Source organism: Mercenaria mercenaria, chromosome 5 (assembly GCF_021730395.1).
Source record: "Mercenaria mercenaria strain notata chromosome 5, MADL_Memer_1, whole genome shotgun sequence".
In the NCBI taxonomy this organism is placed as follows: domain Eukaryota; kingdom Metazoa; phylum Mollusca; class Bivalvia; order Venerida; family Veneridae; genus Mercenaria; species Mercenaria mercenaria.
In genome coordinates this window covers 40,052,213-40,072,964 of record NC_069365.1, presented here as the reverse complement: position 1 = coordinate 40,072,964, position 20,752 = coordinate 40,052,213, and the positions used below count along the sequence as shown (strand labels likewise).

The 20,752-nt window shown below is 36.7% G+C and overlaps 2 protein-coding genes across 13 annotated transcripts in view; both read left to right on the top strand.

Moving 5' to 3' along the window:
* Nucleotides 1-11,482, top strand: part of LOC123556957 (glutamic acid-rich protein-like) — a 28,638-nt gene extending 17,156 nt beyond the window's left edge. For 3 of the 12 annotated variants that reach the window (XM_053543278.1, XM_053543282.1, XM_053543274.1), the window contains 7 exons: nt 2,599-2,685; nt 3,931-4,149; nt 5,300-5,425; nt 6,322-6,540; nt 7,462-8,736; nt 9,082-9,207; nt 9,769-11,482. In XM_053543278.1, coding sequence (XP_053399253.1) covers nt 2,599-2,685; nt 3,931-4,149; nt 5,300-5,425; nt 6,322-6,540; nt 7,462-8,736; nt 9,082-9,207; nt 9,769-9,980 — 2,264 coding nt within the window. In that variant the 3' untranslated portion in view covers nt 9,981-11,482. Of the gene's footprint in view, nt 1-2,598; nt 2,686-3,930; nt 4,150-4,471; nt 4,691-5,299; nt 5,426-6,321; nt 6,541-6,629; nt 6,849-7,461; nt 8,737-9,081; nt 9,208-9,768 lie in introns of all 12 variants that reach the window. The other 9 variants (XM_053543283.1, XM_053543276.1, XM_053543281.1 and 6 more) reach the window with 7 other exon arrangements.
* A 3,194-nt stretch (nt 11,483-14,676) lies between these two features.
* LOC123558919 (solute carrier family 25 member 43-like) lies at nt 14,677-19,459 on the top strand. Its single transcript, XM_045350756.2, has 4 exons — nt 14,677-15,346; nt 17,294-17,484; nt 17,844-17,978; nt 19,128-19,459. The coding sequence occupies exons 1-4, from the start codon at nt 14,815-14,817 to the stop codon at nt 19,398-19,400; spliced, it is 1,131 nt and encodes a 376-aa protein (XP_045206691.2). The 5' UTR covers nt 14,677-14,814; the 3' UTR covers nt 19,401-19,459.
* The last annotated feature ends 1,293 nt before the right edge of the window (nt 19,460-20,752 follow it).

Genomic DNA, 20,752 nt, shown 5'->3' with positions numbered 1-20,752 from the left:
TGATCCATGCTGGTCGCAAACCAACTATGTTGATTTTCTCATGACGCGGCTCATTTGGCTTTATTTTCTGGCTACGGGTATACTGTGCAATCTGGCTTGCGATTTTAGACCTATTCTGTTTCTGCATAGTTTCGTGTATTGTTAAAAAGGCAAATCAGCATTGTGATTTTCGTTTTATATATTGCCGCCTAATTTTTTCCCTCTAAAGTTTGGGTTGGGCAGATTTTTGTTTTGTTATATTATGCTTTGGTTTCTGGTGAGCTATTGATGACATTGAACATGTCGACTGTTTATCTGATATATTATGGAACATTATTGTTTTTAATATGTTAGAGAAACCCACATATAAACTGTCCGATAGAGACTGAAGACATTGAAACATTTGGGGTTTTTTTTAGCACAGATAACAATGATATTACAAACATAGATTGATGCAGTTTACATTATTATCTCGTACAGACATCGGACTTTTCTAGGACCTTTAAGCAGATTTTCCCAACTGCTATTCTTTTCCAAAGTAAAAACCCTTGCCGTACGACTTTTATACAAAAAATAAAAGATTTTACGTTTGATGATAGTCAATGTAGTCAATGATAGATAGTTGAACCGTTAAATCCACTATCATAGAATTGTTTTGGGTGTTTTTACGAGTATAAACTTGCTCAATTGTCCATGTTTTTAACATTGCACGATTTTCTCTCTCGCAGCAATGTGACAGCCAGTTAACAGCCACAGTACAGATTCGTATAAAACTGTATGAATATCTTTTTGAATAAAGAATAAGTTATCTATGTCAATTTGTTGTCTGTTCTAACTCCACTGGATCTGTTTTCCTATTAAACAAAGAATACTGAAAGTGTTATTTTGCGATAACACTGTTTGTACGTCAGAAGTGTTTCGATATAGAGTCAAACAAAAAATCGATTTGACACAAAATAAGCAGAAAAATGCAGGAAAAAATGTGGATGTTGCCAAGGATATAGATAGATAATAATCATTGATATTATGTTGGAGTCGAAAGATATCTAAAAAAAAAAGTGTTTCCTTTGTTTGCCGTTCAGGTCCGAATTATTATATCACACCGGCTCCACCTCCTTCACATGTGAAATCTAAACAACACTTTTATTCATTGATAAAATCACCGTTTGGAATATATTATTTCATAAATAAAAAAGATCACTAATATTGATTCCACGGGTCGAGGTAACAGTAACAGCTCTCGAGATGGAGTCCTTTCATGAGAAATATTTTACATCGCGAGGCACAGACAAACGTGTTTCATTAGAAACAAAAAAATAAATGCAAAAGACTTGGAATTTTCTACAATTGCAAATTTAAGATTTATGTAGTTGCAAATTTATGTTGTGCAGGATCAAAATATATTACGATATATTATTCAGCGCGTATCTTTAAAATAAATGCACCACCACGTACGATTGGATACCAGTTCTACACACGGATAAGCTGAATAAACCCTATGAAAACAGAGTTGAGAAAACTGCTTGAGATCCCCCACGCCACAATCCCATGGACCTTCGCAGCGTTTTCTGTTTTTGTTTTGTTTCTTTTGGATTTTATGTCACGCCGGCAGTTGTTGGCCACTTTCTAGTTTCTAGAGGAGAAACCGTTAGCGAACAGCATGGATCCTGACCAGACTGCGTGGATGCGCAGGCTGGTCTGGACCCATTCTGGTCGCAAAGCCACTATGTTGGTTTTCTCATAGCGTGGCTCATTTCATGTTCAGTAATGAAAGTAGTGTTATTCTAAGCATATTTGGATAGCTGTTTTGTCTGATTTTAACTTTAAAATTAAAGCCTTATTGAACTTTAAGCATTCGTAACATAATTCAAGGGAAAAATACATACCCGGGAGAAGATCAATTGGTCTTGGATAATGTTTTGCGGAAATTTTAGTACTGCTTATCTGCCTCCTTTTAAACGTAAGCCTCTTCTTTAAAAGCCTTGAATGTGAAACATTTACTGATTCTCTAACATTAATACAAGAGGTACGTTTAATAAAACGGTTTAAATATTATATTTATTTTATGCCATCCAATGCATCGCCTTATCTAAGATACCCAAGTGTAAAAAAAAGGTCAAACCCTAGCCCTAACCTCTTGCAACTTGTCCTAGCCATAACCCAGGGACCAGACACACCAAGAGTCGATTTAGCATGATCTCGTAATGAATGGACCAACCAGTATTTCACACAAACAAACCGTACTTTTAAGCCTTTTGTATATTTTCTAATGTAATCATTGTTATCCTACGGGCATGAAGAAGTGTTGTTTTTTTTTTTTGCACCAGGCAGAAAATTTATGCTTCTTTCTATATTCTCTCACATTTTGCAAGGAGATAAAGCTTTTCATCCAAGCTACTATTTAAATTTAAATTGATTAACAATATATAGGAGTAGTTTATAATCTTATCTGCTCGTGACGTAATCAATTCATTTTTGTAATGAAATTAATGGAAGTTTATGCAGTTGATCTCTCATACCAGTGTTAGACTCTTTTTAAACAAACTGTTCGTGAGCTTTTAAGTAAAGCTGTTTGGATTTTGAAATATTCGTTATAAAGAAAGTATTCCTTCTTTCCAGATATAGAAGATACCAAAGATAACGAAAAGACGTCTAAACCTACACAAGATGATTTACCAATTTATCCTTCACAAGATAGAAATAAAGGTATATCGAGATAACGCGTCTTTTACAATTTTATTTACGTATTCGTAAGTCATTAAGTGAAACTGTCAATTTTGTGAACCGGTTTTGGTTTCGGTATGAAGAAAGCTTGAATCTAATTTTATATTAGCCAAAAACAAATTCTGTGCAACCTCTCCATTGGTCAATTTCGAGACTGAGAGTAGACTTAACTAAACAGGTGTAAGACTTTCAAGACTGATTACCAAATGCATCTTTATAATCATAGATCTAGGTGCCGTATGAGGAGGTGTCTCTTGACCAAAGTGGGATTCGAACCCTCGACCTTTTGGCCAAGCGACTAATTCCTGACTCACTAGACCATCCCATTATAATGCCCATTTTAAAACTCTTCATCAATTTAATCGATTTCACTTTAGTCTAGTTTAAATAAAAAAGACATAAATATTTTTGAAGCCCGCCAAACTTAGTAGGAAGGATATATATATGGACCTATAAGGCAATCACCTACGCAGTAGTGTCCCTTTAATGAAATACCGTCCGCTGGGATTTCGCATATCCGGAGACTGTTAGTTCGCGAATGTTCTCCTAGACGATTGATGAAAACCATTCGTACTTTACTTCTCATTCATGCTGTTTAATAGTTACGGATAAAAGGTTAGGACTCGTGTAAAACTCAGGAATAGACTGCTGCAGAAAAGTACAATGACTCAATCCTTTAAATTGGTTTTATTTGCTAACTGGTAATGGTGTTTGGTTTGGCGCTACGTCCATTAACACACATTGTCTCGGCTCTTATCGGCAGTTCCTCAGCAGAAGATCCTTATAATTAATTGTATAATCTTGGTTGGCATTTAAAACAAAGAATAAAATAGAAATAAAAGTCTCTTTAATATTCGTACCATATGCCATCAGTCCTTCATTAAACCTGATGTAGGCAGAACAGCTATTTGCTAAAAAGGGATTAAATCCACTCTAAAGATTTAAAAATAGAATTGGAAACAATATTAAGACAAGCCATCGACACCATTTCAAAACACTATTCTAAATCAAAAAATAAAACTAAAACTATAGTAATAATTAAACATGCCTTGATTTGATATGACACGGTTTGAATATTTTCATATTATACTTTAGGTGATATGACGTGTGCAATGACCTAAAATATAATTAAGGACAAGATAATAGATGTTAGATGTCACAAACAATATTCAAATTGAAGCTCTGTATGTTGGCTCGTTTAGTAACAAGGTCCCTTGTACTTTATAGATGACCCACAATGCCCGGATCCGACACCGATTAGAGGGTCAATGAAGATTTTACATGGGCACCCATTCTCGTATGGATGTAATGTGCTATTGACATGTGACCCGGGGCTTGTTTTTGAGGATGGCAAATCCGTGTGGAACTTAACATGTTTAGGGCTATCCGTATTGCCCCCGAAATGCGTCTGGGTACCGATGCATGACGGCAGACCAACCTGCAAAGGTATAAAAACAATGTTTTGAACTATAAATAGAACTTATTCTATTTATGGATGACCCACAATGCCCGGATCCTACACCAGTCCGCGGGACAATGAAAGTGTTACATGGGCACCCATTCTCCTACGGATGTAATGTTCTTTTGACCTGTGACCCTGGGCTTGTTTTCGAATATGGCAAATCTGTTTGGAACCTCACTTGTTTGGGACTTCCTGTCCAGCCCCCAACGTGTGTCTGGGCGCCAGTTCATGACGGCAAGCCAATATGTAAAGGTACACGCTAATATGCGCGAACACTATGTAACACACACTTTTTATACTTTATAGATGAGTTACAGTGCCCAGATCCTTCTCCAATTAGAGGTACTGTTAAAGTAATATCCGGTAAACCATTTACAGACGGCTGTAAAGTTTCATTAAGATGTGACCCGGGACTGGTTTTTAATGACGGAAAGACGGTCTGGAATTTAACTTGCGTCCCCGTGGCCCATATTCCACCAGCTTTGGTCTGGATACCGCAATATAATGGAACTCCTACATGCAAAGGTTCAATTCTGTCATTATCCTACTTGCTAAACGTTTGTGATCAAATTTTCCTAAAGAGCAAAAACGATTTCCTTTATTTCTACATCCTAGAGAAAGAAGTTGAAATATCAGGTCTTGGTATTAGACAAAAAGGCGTTCAATATGTAAATTGGTGACTTTTCCAAAGAAGAGTCATCAGAGGATTATATAAGGACATTATATCTCATTTGCTATTAGAATATATGTGGTATGTCCTGAGAAAATGAACACTGGAAAAACAGTTTGATTTTCAGAGGAATGTGATTTTCAGAGGAATGTAAAAACTGGAGAAAATTTCTATAAAAATGAGATGAACAGTAGATGTTTAAAGTGTCGTCATCTCTCAATAGTTATAGATAAATCCTAACGCAACATACAAGATGTCTAATTATTTTGCAAATAGTTCACTCAAGATGAAATTCAAAATTCGCTCGGCTCATGAATGCGAATCAGTTAGAAATCATAATTCGTGTCTGATGGGGAATAACTCATTGCTAATCTACTGTTTTAATTACTTTAATTAAAGTAAACTTTTAAGAGGCAAATATAACTAAATTGCCGAAGATTTAATTGAATCTTTTTTATTTTCAGAACCACAACTAACAGAGTTAGAAAAACAAGAAACAACACAAACAGATAAAGCCGATGTAGTACAAATATTAGAGAATCAAGAAACGGATGAAGATAAGCAGACGATCGTGTCTAGGGATGTTAATGGTACTTATGAACATGAGTATTTTTCTTTTCAAAATTCATTTGATATATATATCTCTGAAACAAATCGAGGAATAAATAAAATGTAAGAAGTTATCTTAACACAATATAAAATTTGGTGGATTTTAATTACCTGCGGCCTGGAGGCCGCAGGTATATTGGAATGCAACAAGTAGTAAAGCACATGGAGACTGGGTGATTTCACGTGATATTTTACCGATATGCGATTGGCTTATCGCATTTATGGAACGCCGTTATTGCAATAAAGCTGGCACTCTGTATGATATATATAGAGAAAGTATTGTGACCTGAATTCTTCATTCATTATTTCATATAATTTATTCAAACTTTCAGCAGTGATCAATATTGATACCTAATTGTGCATAAGGGATTTTTTAGATTCCTCTTTGTTTAATTTCATGGATTATGGTCTTGAGTTTTTTTGTTTTGTTTTTTATGCTCTATATGTCAATTAAGTCCAGGTGAAGGCATGAATCACATTTGTGATAGCTCTAGTAAAGTATTTCAAAAGTCAAGGAATGTGGCCAGTTGAGCTAAAAATGATGTCATACATGAAAGGAAAATACAGTTACTTTTGCTCAAAACAATAACTTTCAGAATTAAGAAATATATATTTCATACGTCTACTTGTACAACATGTAGAATGGAGTTATTTTTCCTATGTAAAGCGTAATGGTATGATAAAAAAACAAGTACGATATTCACTCATAAGTTACTTTTTAGCCTGGTATAACTTGTGGCCGCAGGAAATCTTTCGACTTGTCTATTATTGGAAATCTGCATTTCGTAAGTTATATACTGGGTAGATCGTCTTTCATTCGGATAATAGTAAGATAGAGGGAGTTAAGATATAACTTTTGACCCACTATACATTGTAGATGACCTACAATGCCCCGACCCCACACCCATTCGAGGGACAATGAAGATTTTACACGGCCATCCATACTCGTTCGGTTGTAATGTTCTGTTGACCTGTGACCCTGGGCTCGTTTTTGCTGATGGCAAATCTGTCTGGAATTTAACCTGTTTGGCCGTTCCGGTTACACCGCCTGAGCTTGTCTGGGTGCCGGTTAATTTGGGAAAACCCATTTGTAGAGGTAGATTTGATAATACACAAGTTATAATAATAAAAACAATGAATTTATTTAACCATCAGTATATATAAACAACCTTTTGTACTTCATAGATAGCCCTCAATGCCCCGACCCAACACCAGTTCGGGGTACGTTAAAAATTTTGAGTGGAACACCATACTCAGACGGGTGTAATGTGTTGCTAACATGTGATCCTGGGCTTGTTTTTGCTGATGGAAAAGCTGTTTGGAACCTTACATGCACCCCGCTACCCGTTATTCCTAATAAATGTATTTGGCTACCACAGTATGATGGGAAACCCATGTGCAAAGGTGCTTCAGTCTAGACTGTTTGTTTTGTATTAATTAGCATTGGTATTATTGAAAGTGGCTCGAATGCTACATTGTCCTCACATTTTAAGGTTCAGCGGTTTTGCGACTGTAGATCCTTATATTTATAGATGCAAATGTATTTAAAATGTGACAAGATGTAACTGATTTATAATCGTTAAGTGTCTGTATCATTCAAAAAAGATACGCAATATTGTAACATGAAGTAATTTCATCAAAACAAAAGAGAAACTGGTCTTCTTGTCGCAATTTGCTCTCGGGGTCCGAAATGATTAAATGACATTCAATTATATTCGCACTGGTTAAGTTTATATCAATTTAGTTTTCGGTTTATACTCAACTTATTTTAGCTCGATTGTGATGAACGCTTCGAGCTTATTTGAACCACTCTCGAGTCCGCTTTCAGAAATACTGGTATCATTTGAGAAGGCCTGGTCGTTACCCCATTGGGGTTCGAACCCATGATACCCGGGTTGAGCGGCCGACACTTTAACCACCGCACCCCTGTCAGAAGTTCGTCAACATATGATCTGCTTCACTACAAAGGGATAAGCATCCGTAAAAAATTAAAATTCTTATAATTTACCTTTTTCAGAACCAACGGAAACGGACCCTCCACTCACAGAAGAAGAGATTGAAGTACACGAAGAAGAAACAAATAGTGAACCAAAACACATAACCGACAAACTTAAAAATGAAATTGCTGATGTTTATGAAAAGAAAGAGAATTTAGATAATTTGGAAATCGATACCTATGGTCCAGAAGAAGATTTGGATGGTACATTTCATGAAAATTACGTTGAAAACAATATAGAAGCCAACATTGATGATATGAGCAACAAAAAGAATGAAATAATTGTACCATCAAAATGGGAAGAAAACGAAGAATTTACAAATAAAGTCAGTGGCTCTGAAGGAAATCCCGATTATATTGAGATTTATGACGACGTAATAAACCATTCTAACAATGAACAAATTGAGTATGAAGACAATTTTAATGCTAATATGGAAAGTGATAGTTTACAAGGAAACAATGAGGAAGAAACTGTTTCTGAAATTGAGGAAATTACACCATCAGAACAAACAGTCGAGTCATCAGAGATGGATGGGAGTGATCTTGAAAATGAGACGGAAGAAGATTTCAGTGAACCTGAAACATCAGCCGAAGAGGATACTTATAAGATTTTCCCAGAAATAGAAGAAAACACAATAGAAGTTAACTTTAAAAACTATGAAGCTGGAGAATCATCTGATGAGGAAACTGAAATGTCAGAAATGAACGAAGAAGTAGATATACTAGAGGACACTGAAGAAGAAAACAAAGAACATGATGAAGAGGAAATTGAAGAGGAATATGAAAGTGAAAATGAAGTAGAGCAGATTAAAGAAGAAGTGGAAGAAGCAAACACAGAAGATATAGAAGCCGAAATGGGCGAAGAATATACAACAGAAAATGAAATGGAAGAAATGGGAGAAGAAGAAGAAACAGAATATAAAGAGGAGGAGATACAAGACGGCGAAGAACATGAAAACAAAGAATTAGAAGAAACCGAAGAAGAAGAAGAAGAAGACACAGAAAATAAAGAGGAGGAGATACAAGACGGCGAAGAACATGAAAACAAAGAATTAGAAGAAACCGAAGAAGATGAATACAACAAAGAAAATGAAACAGAAAACGAAGATGAACAAGAAAACAACAAAGAGGAAAGCGACGAAGATGAAACAGAGGAAGAAAACATAGAATTGGAAAATAATGAAGAAAATGAACAGGATGCACCGAATGAAGAAGAAATGGAATCATTTGATGAAGTACATCCATTGCAGCCCCCTTCAATCAAAGAACCAAGTATCATCTATGCCGCTATTAAAGGTAAGCAAATTGCCAACTCTGAACAAGAATGTAAAATATGAAAATTATAGTTTTAAACTCATCATGGACATTCCTTTTCTTTTTCGTTTGCAAGTTTTTGTTGCCAATTACTTTGTGTTTCTGTTTTCGGATAATTCCCTATCTTGATTGATTTGCGGTGCTTCGTTAATTGCACTACATTAATATGTTGCGTGTTTACGTTTTTATATTGATGGTGTTATGTACACAAGTAAACAAAAAAAAATCTGTGTTCTGTTTTGTTCTAAAAGATGTATAATTCTCAAAGCGTTTATATATACATGAAATTAGATTCGATGGTTTGCAAATAATTTTAATTTGTTATAGAATCCTCTTTGTTTGACAAAGAAGAAAACGAAGAAGAAACAGAAAATACCAATAACGACAATCTTATATATGAGGAAGTAGAGCCGCCAGGATCTCTAATAGACATTCAGTTGGGTCCTGTAGAAGGTAATATACTAACAAATTAAACTTAATCGTTTTTTTCCAGGCTTGTTAGTTGCAGCTTTTAATCAGTGAATGTCGAAAATGATATTTCAAAGAACGCGTTACTGGGATTTCTTTAGGCGGAATAGGAAAATTCCATGTTTTTAGAATAGTTACACTAATATAGCTTTGCTATATAGTAATTCAGACTCAAGTCCGATTACTTAGAAAAAAACACTGGTGACAAATGAGGAGGCACGCTTTCGTTGGGTTCAAGCACTTGCATCCACTCCTAAAAGAGCGGCAGACCCTGCAACTGCTTGACCACCACTCCCTTTCTTTCTTAAAATATTCTCCTCTTTATTCCTTAATATGAAATCACTAATTTTTATTTTTAAGCAAATGTATACAATGTTGTATATAAATCAAGCCCGATAATTTTGTTTCGACAACAAACAAAAAATCAAGTTAGCGTATTAGATCCTAAACATTGACAAAACTGGCATCAAAATTTGAAAAGACAATAAAGAAATGGTTTAAAAAAGAAAATCGAAATTTTTAACTGACTTCGAATTTCTTTTTTAGCATCAAAAGAACAGATTCAGACGAACGAGAATGATTGTTCACTTCCGGCAGAAACAGGACCTTGTAGAGCTTACTTCCGGCGGTTCTTTTTTAACTCTGAATCAGGAGAGTGCGAAGTATTTGTATATGGTGGATGTCAAGGAAATGGAAATAATTTCAAAACATTGAATGACTGTGAAAATACGTGTGTGAGAAAAACAGTGACTTTGTGATAAACTGCTCGTATTTTTTACCAGTTTTCTTAAAGAATGAGAAAAAGAACTGTGATAAAATCTTCTTTTTTGCATTGAATGGTGCCATACACGAATACAGCACTTGTATGTTGATTGGACAAACACAGTGTAATTTGAATTAAGATTGTTTTAGTGTGACAAAGTGTCTAATTTAGAAGTTATTTGTCTTCCTTATACTGAGGACTGCAGTATCAACGTTGGATTGCATGTTTTAGAAATCAGTTTTGCTCATTTTTTTGTTGGTATTTGACAGAATATATCGTCAGATTAAAGGTTTTTATTCGATTTCAATACTATATATTTCGTAATAGTTGAGCAAAACAGTTTTAGGACATTTAATCATATTCTGTCGGCAGATGTGTTGCGGCAGCATCTGAAAAGCTAAAAATAGGACGAAATCATGGGTACAAATACACAATTACATGTATATACAGTAGCGCTGGAATGTATATGTTCATGTCAGTGAAGTAAGGGTAAAAATTCAAAACAGGGTGCAATTTTAACAATATTTACTGTATAAAAATGTGTGTCCATAGTTACCATATCACAGAGACAATATTTGTTTTAAGGCCAAGCGAAGTGCTTGCAGTTACGGTTTAATGCTGGTGTAATATAATTATAAGACATTTAATGTAAAACATTTTTGAGGGAAATTTCCTTAACCGAACTTCCATTATGTTTCTTTCTTGTGTTTGTGTGATATCAGTATTGGTTCGAGTGTATGGCCAGTTTTTAATGTCGTTTTTATGACAGTGATAGTTTTAATTTGAAATTACAACAGAATCATTTTTCTTTGTTTAACTTTTCAACAAACAAAAACATATTCATTTTTCATATTTCAGCCGTCAGATCAAACAAATTATAGTGATTTAGCTAATGTATATATATATATACATGTTATGATAGAATGAGTGCGCCTTAACAAGCTGGCAGTTTACGTATACATGTGAACATATGATACGGCATGTACAAACAGCATTATTTCTTATGTACATATACAATAAATGCAATGAATGCAAGAGCTCTTCCGGGATGTAAAACGTTCTACCCTAAATTCCTTGAAAGTATCATTTTGCTACCTCAGTACCTATTGAGAATAAAAATAAAATCTGCACGATTAATGATCCTATGGAAGCAAAGAACGCATGCAGGCAAAATAATAGCAGACTCCGTTTGATGGATTCTGAGAGCTGTGTGGATTGTTGTTGAGGCGCCGTCTGATGGTCAAACAGAGCGCCCTCTAGGTGACGTTTTATTTTCTGGAAGAGTACTTATCATATAATTTTATGGATCAGAAAGTGGCATGTATGTGTTCCGCTTAAGAATTATTTAATGTGATTTACTAGTCAAATTTAGAGAATCATAATTCAGGATTGTTTCCAGTGCGATCCTGGTTATAAGTACAAGTTTTATACAACTGTGGTTTGAATATTGTAAATAGACTTGTTATAGAAAATATTGTTGAATAAATTTACTCTACACACATCTGTTTGTTCTATCTGCCTCTACTGTTATTTTCCTCCTAGAGCCTTTGCCTATCAAACTTCACTAAAATCTTCAAGATGATTCGAGCGGCCACGCAGCTTCGTGCCAGATAAAAGGTTCGAATTACAACTATAGACATGTAAATAAAAGTTATGTCAGATCTTTTTCTGGAATTTATATTTTGCTGCTACCTAATAAATGGCACTGCATGATAACAAAACAAAAACGCAAGAATACACGCACGCTTATATATATTGTATCAAAGCAGAATCTGTACATACGAACAGTTACACAACAGCTGAGTGCATTTCAGCAGGTTTGGTCAATTCTGTTAAGCAAAATCAGAAGGCATAAGTATGTCTAAAGATGCAACATTGTTGAAGTAGTAATTGGCTATAATTGTTCAAACGTATTATGTATAAGGATGGTCGTTATGAGTTTTTTTCTTCTTATTCTAGGTCAATACTAGACTGTAAAGAGTTTGCAAAATTTATACGATGGAATGTGACTTGTGTAAATTCATTTTATGATAAAAGAATGAATAAAAGGTGAAATAATCCGTATTCAAGTACTGCCTATATGCACATACAAAGGATATGCCACAAGGTTTGATTTTGAGAAGAAGACTCGTATGATCCCTGGGCATTCTTAGCCATCGATCTCCCACAAGTCATCTGTGTAATTTATAGGTCTCTATTTGGCTGATGATTTCACATCGCTTGTCTCACTCTGCTATAAGCTCAAGCCACGCTCGGAGATGTCATGCAACTGACCCGAAGAAGGTCAATGGTACCACCTAAGTGTCCAGCAGTACCTAATGAATACATGTGCCCGATTTGGAACGCGCATTGGGTCTTCCTCTAATAATCTAAAGCTGTAACAAAAATCAAAATTCTATTTTTTGCACACCGTGATCTGTGGACTTTTTTACGGTGTTCCGTTTGGATCTTCGAGATTTTTATTTCTGAACCCTATAACTGGAAATTAGAAATCACGAAACGGCGATGATGAAAGTCGGAAACACAATGGTGAAAACTCGAAACTACGATGGTAAAAGTCGAAATAACAAAAGCACGATGATGAAAGCGCGATATCATTTCGCGTTTTCACCATCGTGGTTAAAATATCGTGTTTTCATCATCGTGCTTTCGACTTTCGATTTCCGTCATCGTAGTTTCGACTTTCTACATCGTTGTTTCGAATTTCATCATCGTGGTTTTGACTTTCAACATCAGAAGTCGAAAGCACGCACAATGATGACAGTCGAAAGCACGATGATGAAAGGCGAAACCACGATGGTGAAAACACGAAACCACGATGGTGAAAATGCGAACTGACATCGCGCTTTCACCATCGTAGTTTCGTGTTTTCGCCATCGTGATTTCGTGGTTTCCACGTTCATCATCGTAGTTTCGTGATTTCGACTTTCGAGATATGGAGTTCAGGAATAAAAATATCGGTGGTCAAAACGGAACACCGAACTTTTTCCACTTTCATTTGAACATTGTTTTAGGTCAAGTCGTTAATGGTGACCTTATGGACGGGCAATACCTTACTAAATCGAAAAAAACAAAACACAAAATACAACAACATTTGTTTGGCAGTCAAGAATATTCAGTGATTCTATTTTATTTTGTTGGGATTAATGTCGCCACGACACAATTTTAGGTTATATGGCGACTTTCCAGCTTTGATGGTGGAGAAAGACCCCAGGAGCCCCTCCGTGCAAAATTTTTTCACGAGCGGGCACATGGGTAGAACCATCGACCTTCCGTAAGAGTCGCTCGAGCCCACATCGATAAAGGGCAAGTCAGCGACCTTAACCACTCGGCCACGGCGGTTCCTTCAGTGATTCTAATTTTCCTTTTGTTTAGCAACAGCACGGCAAGAGTTTTCTTTTCAAATTTGGTCAAATTTTCGATGAAACCTCTATAAGCGGGTAATAACGATGACTTTGTTTAGCGAAGTAAACGCATGAAAAATTTTAAAATTAAATCTTGTTTTCAGTGTGACTTTCAGGTTAAAAAACAATTGTTCAAGCAACAAAGGAAAATACAGAAAGACTGATAGACTGGCATCCGTCGTAGACTGGCATCCGTCGTTAGAGTCCTTAAAATAAGTATCTGCCATATAATCCTCTTTAATAGCACTTCCTGAAAAAAAAATACAATATCTCTTATCTCTGGCTCTAACTGTTGATATAAGCCTAAAGAGAAAACGGTTTTCTGGAAAACTGAGTGTCTGAACGAAGAAAGAAATAATCATTATTACAGATTTCTTAATCCCAACAGACTTTGTAAGTCTAAAGGACTGGTAAACTAAATAAATAAATAGACATACCAACAAATACTAACTGATTATATATTTGCAATTTAAGTTCAACAATACTAAAAATAATATCTTCTGAATTTTTATCATTTCTCCAATTATACTAGCATATTAGCTAGAAAAACGCGATTTATTTTCACTTTCGCACTTATTAAATATGCTAGTCTTCTAAGTTTTAACATGTAAATTGCATGCATGCTGTTTAGCCAGAAAAGGAGTAACAAGGCGAAAATACCATTCCCTACTCTAAATGCTTCAGTAGATATTTATGCTCCAATAAATAAATATTTCTTTTTCAGAGGAATGTATTGTCAGTTATGAATAAGATTAAAACAAAACATCAGCGGGCTAAACATGTATATAATAAAAGGTCATTATTTTGTTACAGTCTCAGGAAAAATGTGCAGCCTCGACCGGGCCTCGAACCTCGTACCTTCGGCTTACCGTGCCAACGCTCTACCAACTGAGCTACCGAGGTCACCTGACACAAGAACCGCTACACACCTTCCCTCTTATTGCGAGACATTGGCACTCCTGGCCAATGTCTGCCGCAGAGTGTTAACCGAATTCAGTTGCACACCCCAGCCAATCTGCTTCGCCCTGCATGGGTTCCAAGGATGAACATCCCGGTAGAACCTACAGATGTTACAGTCTCAGGAAAAATGTGCAGCCTCGACCGGGACTCGAAACTCGGACCTTCGGCTTACCGTGCCAACGCTCTACCAACTGAGCTACCGAGGCCATCCGACACGAGAACCGCTACAATTTTACGACGGTAATATTTTTTTCAGTCGTTACGAGAATGTTTTAATATTTCGACTCTTTTGGGAGTAATTTGCCTCGTTTTCAGTAAAAATTGACGTCGCGTCATGGCAATGGCGTCAGTGTGGAAACTGGCAACAAATTAACCAGTTGACGTGACCACTTGTTTGAAAAGTCGAACTTCTAAAGAGTATAGCTATGTTTAGTAGAGATACAAGATTAACAGTTACACATAGCTATGTTTAGTAGAGATACAAGATTAACAGTTACACAAGATTCTATCTGTGGCTCCTTTAGCGGTATTTTGTCTCGGACATTAACAGCTCCACTGGATGTAACAAAGGTATTGTACCAAGTTGGGGTACCGCATGCCAACCAGAGAGCTTATTTGGGCGGCGGTCTTTTCAGCTTAGCAAAATACGTGAAACAAACAGAGGGTTCACGGGCCCTTTACAAGGGAAATATGACCAGTTGTCTGAAGATGTTTCCTGCGTCAATTATTCAGTTTTCGACATACTTCAGTCTAAAGACATTCTTTGCCGGCGAGACGGGTGAAATGACAATGACTCAGACAACGCTTGCCAGTGCTACAGCGGGCTATGCATCAACTATAGTTACCTACCCTATAGATACAGTAAAGACACGGCTAATAGCCCAGCCGTTTGACAAGGGCCGTTCATTCTACAGAGGTATTATAGACTGTTGGAGAATGATGATATACACTGAAGGCGTCAGGTCATTATGGAAAGGGCTGTCGGCGGCATTATTAGGTAAGAAAAGCCCTTAATTCAAACCCAGCAAATACAGGCCAGTTTCATTCACTTGTATTGCTTCCAAACTCATGGAACGCATCATTCTCTCCAGCTTGATGAACTATTTTGATTAACATAGTATTCTTAGCCCCTTCCAACATGGTTTTATGTCAGATCGAAGCTGTGAGACCCAAATGGTCAGCTTTACACAAGAAGTTTTTGATAATCTTGAAAAAGGTCAACAGACAGATGTAACTGTAAAGGATTTCTCAAAAGCCTTCAATAAAGTAGATCACCACAAGCTCATCCACAAACCCTGTAAATTTGGTGTAAATCCAGAAACCTTAAATTGGACCAAGTCATTTTTGCATAACCGTTCCCAAAGAGTGGCGGTTGATGGTCACCTATCTGATGAACTTCCTGTGCTATCGGGTGTTCCACACGGCTCCGTCATTGGTCCTTGCCTTTTTCTTACCTATATAAATGACTTACCTGAATCCATCAAAAGTTAGGTCTGACACCATAGTATACTTGACAATTAGCTTAAAAACAGACGCCAGACCTACATAGACTTGAAAGCTGGGAACGAGACTGGGCTATAGAGTTTAACCCAGATAAATGTGAGGTCCTAAGGATCAACAGGAAGAAAAACCCTGCTATTTTCCCATACACACCACACTTAAAACCAATGACAAAGCTAAATATCCGTAGGGGTGACCATTTCTAAGGATTTAAACTGGACCCAGCACATAAACAACATCACAGCAAAAGCTAACAATTCATTTAGATTTACAAAAGAAACATCAAACTTCAAACAGAAAGGTCAAAGAAGCTGTTTACACCACATACGTTAGACCACAAGTTGAGTACTGCTCAGTTGTTTGGCACCCCTGGCCGAAACATCGAAAGTGTCCAGAGAGCTGCGGCCAGGTATGTTTGTACTAATTATGATTTCACCAGCAGTGTAACACAAATGATAAACAACCTCCACTGGAAAACTCTAGAACATCGAAGGGTCAATAACTCTCTCATGTTCTTGTATAACATTCAACACTAGCTTGTTTATGTTGACCATGAACACCTCATATCCACTAGAAATTGGAACTTCCTCATGCCCCAATCTCGTACTCAGTATCACCTGAACCCCTTCTTCCCTAGACCTATACGTTACTGGAACAGTCTCCATAGTCATATTCAGTCTAGTCCTAGTTTCAATATCTTTACCCAGAGGCTGGTGACGGTCATTTCTTAGCTCGTAACTTGCTGTTTTTATTTTTTAACCTTTGCACTCTATTTTAGTTTAAACAGTATTTTTATTCAAATAAGTATAACATAATACAACATTTCTACAAATGAATTGAGGATTATGAAAAAAAGCTACAAAGTAACTTATCGTGTCCTTCTCCTATTTCTCTCACTCTATTTTTATCTTCATCTTTTAATCTTTGCACCTAACCTTTATAGATTAACACTGTTTTCCTGACAAGCTCCTTCCAGTCATAATCTTAAGGCTGGAAAACTCAGCATACACCCCGGGTGTAAGATGACTTTCGTGCTGTAATTAATGAATGAATGCGTAAATTCATACGCTTCTAATAAAATAGGGCTTGAAATAAAAAAAAAATCATTTTATTACTTTATTTCTTCTATTATTTGACGAATACGGTGTGCAATAAAACTCGTAGAAGGTTCTGTGGAATTATCTTGGTATCGCCGGTAAACTTGTTTTTGTGGTGACTCGGCAGAGCCATGTTACCGCCTTAACGGTTACCATCTAGCCAGATATTTCAATCCACGCTTTCAACCAGTGAAATAGTCTAAAGAAAAAAAATAAGCTCATAATATTTAGAGAAATGAGACCACCATAGTGAATCAGATAAAACTGCACTATTCTATATCAGTTGTGCTTTTTCACTACTGAAAATCTAAATTAATCAAGTCTTTTCTTCTTTTTCATGTTTTTAGCTACTGTACCATCAACGATGTCGCTTTTTCTAACATATGAGTTGTTGGACAGATACATTTTTAGTGCAGACGTCCCCAGCGTGATCAATGACTGTGTAGTGGACGGGAAGCGAGTTACTCATGGCATGACCGCCGCATTAATCTCCCTTCTTTCCACTCATCCGCTGGATACTTGTCGAAAGAAAATGCAGGTATTTGGTTTCCTATTACAACTGAACGTGAAAAAAAACTTGACACATATGGATTACTCACGTGCCCTATTCCTGTGAAAAACAGTGATGAAGAGGTGAAGTATTCGAATTCTGGCAGATGATATAGGTTACTTGCTACCAGCAAATCCTATAATTGATCAAAGTAGAAAGAATTGGTCAATTAAAGCCAAAGAACACTATATTTATACAAACGCTGACAGCTGTTTGCAAAAACACGAATAAAAAAGCAGGACCAGGCGGCACGGTTTTTTCCCCCCACAAAATAAGATGAACATCAGCCATTACGGTTGTTATAGAATTTTATTACTATTTGTCAACATTTCTGTTCCTTTTTACAGGCGTATTCCCTTCATCTGGAGAACCATGGTGGAGTGGACTTCGAGGTTAAATCTTTGAGACAATGTTTTGGACATATTTGGCGAAACCAATGGTTTCTTGGTCTGTATGCAGGATTTGCACCCGCCGCTCTAAGGGTAAGGTTGTTCTCGGTCTTACAGACTCGTATAAATCATCTGCAATCTATTGTATATTGTTACGGAATGATGGTTTACCTTCTAAAAACTGCTTTTAATCTAAAGACTTTTTTCATGGATATGCAAAGGATAACCTGGTGATTTATCTAACGTATGCTTCTGTTTTTACTTAAATAGTCGTTGAGCTTTATACGTTCATGGGTAAATTTGATTGTTAGCTTATGACCTCATGTCAGACGTATAGATGAAGGACAACACGATTCAAACTTCTTATGAAATCAAAACCCGCGTGGGTGGCAAAAAATACATTAGACTTTTGAAACGGGCATGAGGGGGCACCCTTTTATTATCACACGTTTGCTTCATATTCTTAGTAATAAGAGAATTAAGGACTCTTGGGTTCGTTCCCCATCCTCTCAAGCAGAGCATACTAGTAACACTTTGATTGGAGAAAATGTATATTCGCTAACTGTCGCCATCTTTACATGAGAATTCGTGGCCGTGATCTTGTCAGAAGTTTAAGAAACTGGTTAATTCAGTCCTATTCTAACATCAGTCGAAAGAGCTTTACTGGCCTTAATTTCATTTCAAATTACATGTAGGCTACAAAAAATGTATAATAATTTACAGCCTGATTCGATCTGTGATTATGCAATTTTGCGTCAAGAGCGCTCTACGCCCTCCAATCCAGAAAATTTGTTGACATGATAGACTTTAGTGCAGTCATATATACAGTGGAGCCTTCGGAGTTTCACAATTCGTAAATATCGGCAACATTTGCTTTTGCCATTGACATACCAATGGCTATCATAAGGAAAATAAATGCCGATATCCTACGGTGCACCGCAACATTTGACATCATTCAAATTGACTACCCCAAAAAGCAAAAATGACAATAATTAGCTAATTAAGAACTGTTTGCAAAACAATATTTCTTTTATTCTGATGGCAAAAATCGCTTTTTTTTGGGGAGGTAATTTATACAAATGCGTGACGTCTATGACTGCCGTCCGAGTGGCAACAATGGCGAAACTTCGAGTGCACACACTGATGTTTAATAGAGTGACCAAGCATAATCATTAGATATCTTACAATTACGTAAGTGGTACAGTTAAACATTATGTAGTTCTGCTCGTCTGATTATTTCAGTTGGTACCATTCAATGCACTGATGCTATGGTCCTACAACAGATGTAAGCGGCTATGCTTACGGCACAACGGTTTACCTGCCCAGGACCACGAGCGGCTATTGACACGGCGCGAGGAAGACATACATGATTTGGAGTACATGTTACTCGAAGACCTGCTTAATGACGACCCCCCAGCAGTGAGATATGCTAAATTATACCTTATGGAACAACAAGAACTGAAAGAGAACAAGAAAAAGCGAAACAAAATCTATGACAAAAATGAAAAAAATTAAGTAACAGTAGACCTATTTTCAGAAATAAAAATGAGTACATGTAACACATTGTTGCTCTACTTTGCTGAAGACTCCATGAAAAAGTGCCATCTCAGGACACCATACAAAATGGCGCATAGCGGTGCGCATATCAGTCATTCTGAGATTGGTGGTAAAACGCACGAAAATCAGACATACAGGGAAAATCCCCAGTTACCAAACATTTGTAAAGTGGTGTAATTTTTGGGCAATAAACACTAGGAACAGGATTGTATTATTGGAACCCTTTACTGACATTGAACCTAATATATCTTAACAGGACACAAAGCTTAAACGAAACTCCTATTAAAGTCATTTGGTGCACTCACTGAATACCCTTGTTTCAATTTTCACCTAATATCACATTTATTATTGAAAAAAAAATCTTTCTCAGTTTTGAAAAAAAAATACATAAAGAACTTATCCATTTAAACAAGAACATTGCGTGGCTATCAAATTCACCTACCAGAAATATTTGTTGCTATAGCACACACCATATAGATGTAACAAAAACATAAAAATGGTATAATATAATCTTGGTCCATCCTTTGTGTGACTGACAGACGGACGGACGAAAAATCACAGCAATAAATAATATATGTTTTCTCCAATACAGACAGATCTACAGACAAGGGTAAATCTTAAGTGCCCCACTCTCGCAATAAAAAAATGGGGTGGGGGGGGGGGGAGGGGGCGGGGACACAAGCATAATAACAGAGGACAATGGATGCCGAACCATCCACCTACTCTAAGCTCACCCAGAACAAAAATCTGACCAGCTAAAAATCTCTTGTACTTTTTAGATATGGCTGATTCCAACCTTTGTGACGGAGAGATGGGCAGTAAAATGGACAAAAGAACTATTTGTTAAACTTGTACGCCCACCCCCATGGCCTGTCCCATTCGTCCCGAGATCACTACAATAATCTTGACCATTGACCTACTGATTCCCAAAACGTTAAGAGACATCTAATGACCACATACAAAAACCCTGCGAGTTGTAAAGGCAGTAGGCCAATGGGTTCTCATGTTACTGAGCGGATACCATTTCTAGTCTGTCGAGATCACTGTGACCTACTGACTCCGTAAAACTAAAGGGGACACCTACTTTCAACAGGCAATCATCTGATGACGTTTGACATCTGTAGACCAAAGCATTCTAAACTTGTTGCACAATAATAATTTTCAGTCTTGGGGTAACTTGGCCTTTGAAAAACTGATCCAAAGCTTAACTGTGTCAATAGGACAAAGATTCTCCCACATACTGCGCCATTCTTTATGGTCAGATTCAAATAAGGTTGTGCACCTGAGCAACTTTGAACTCATTCCTTCAA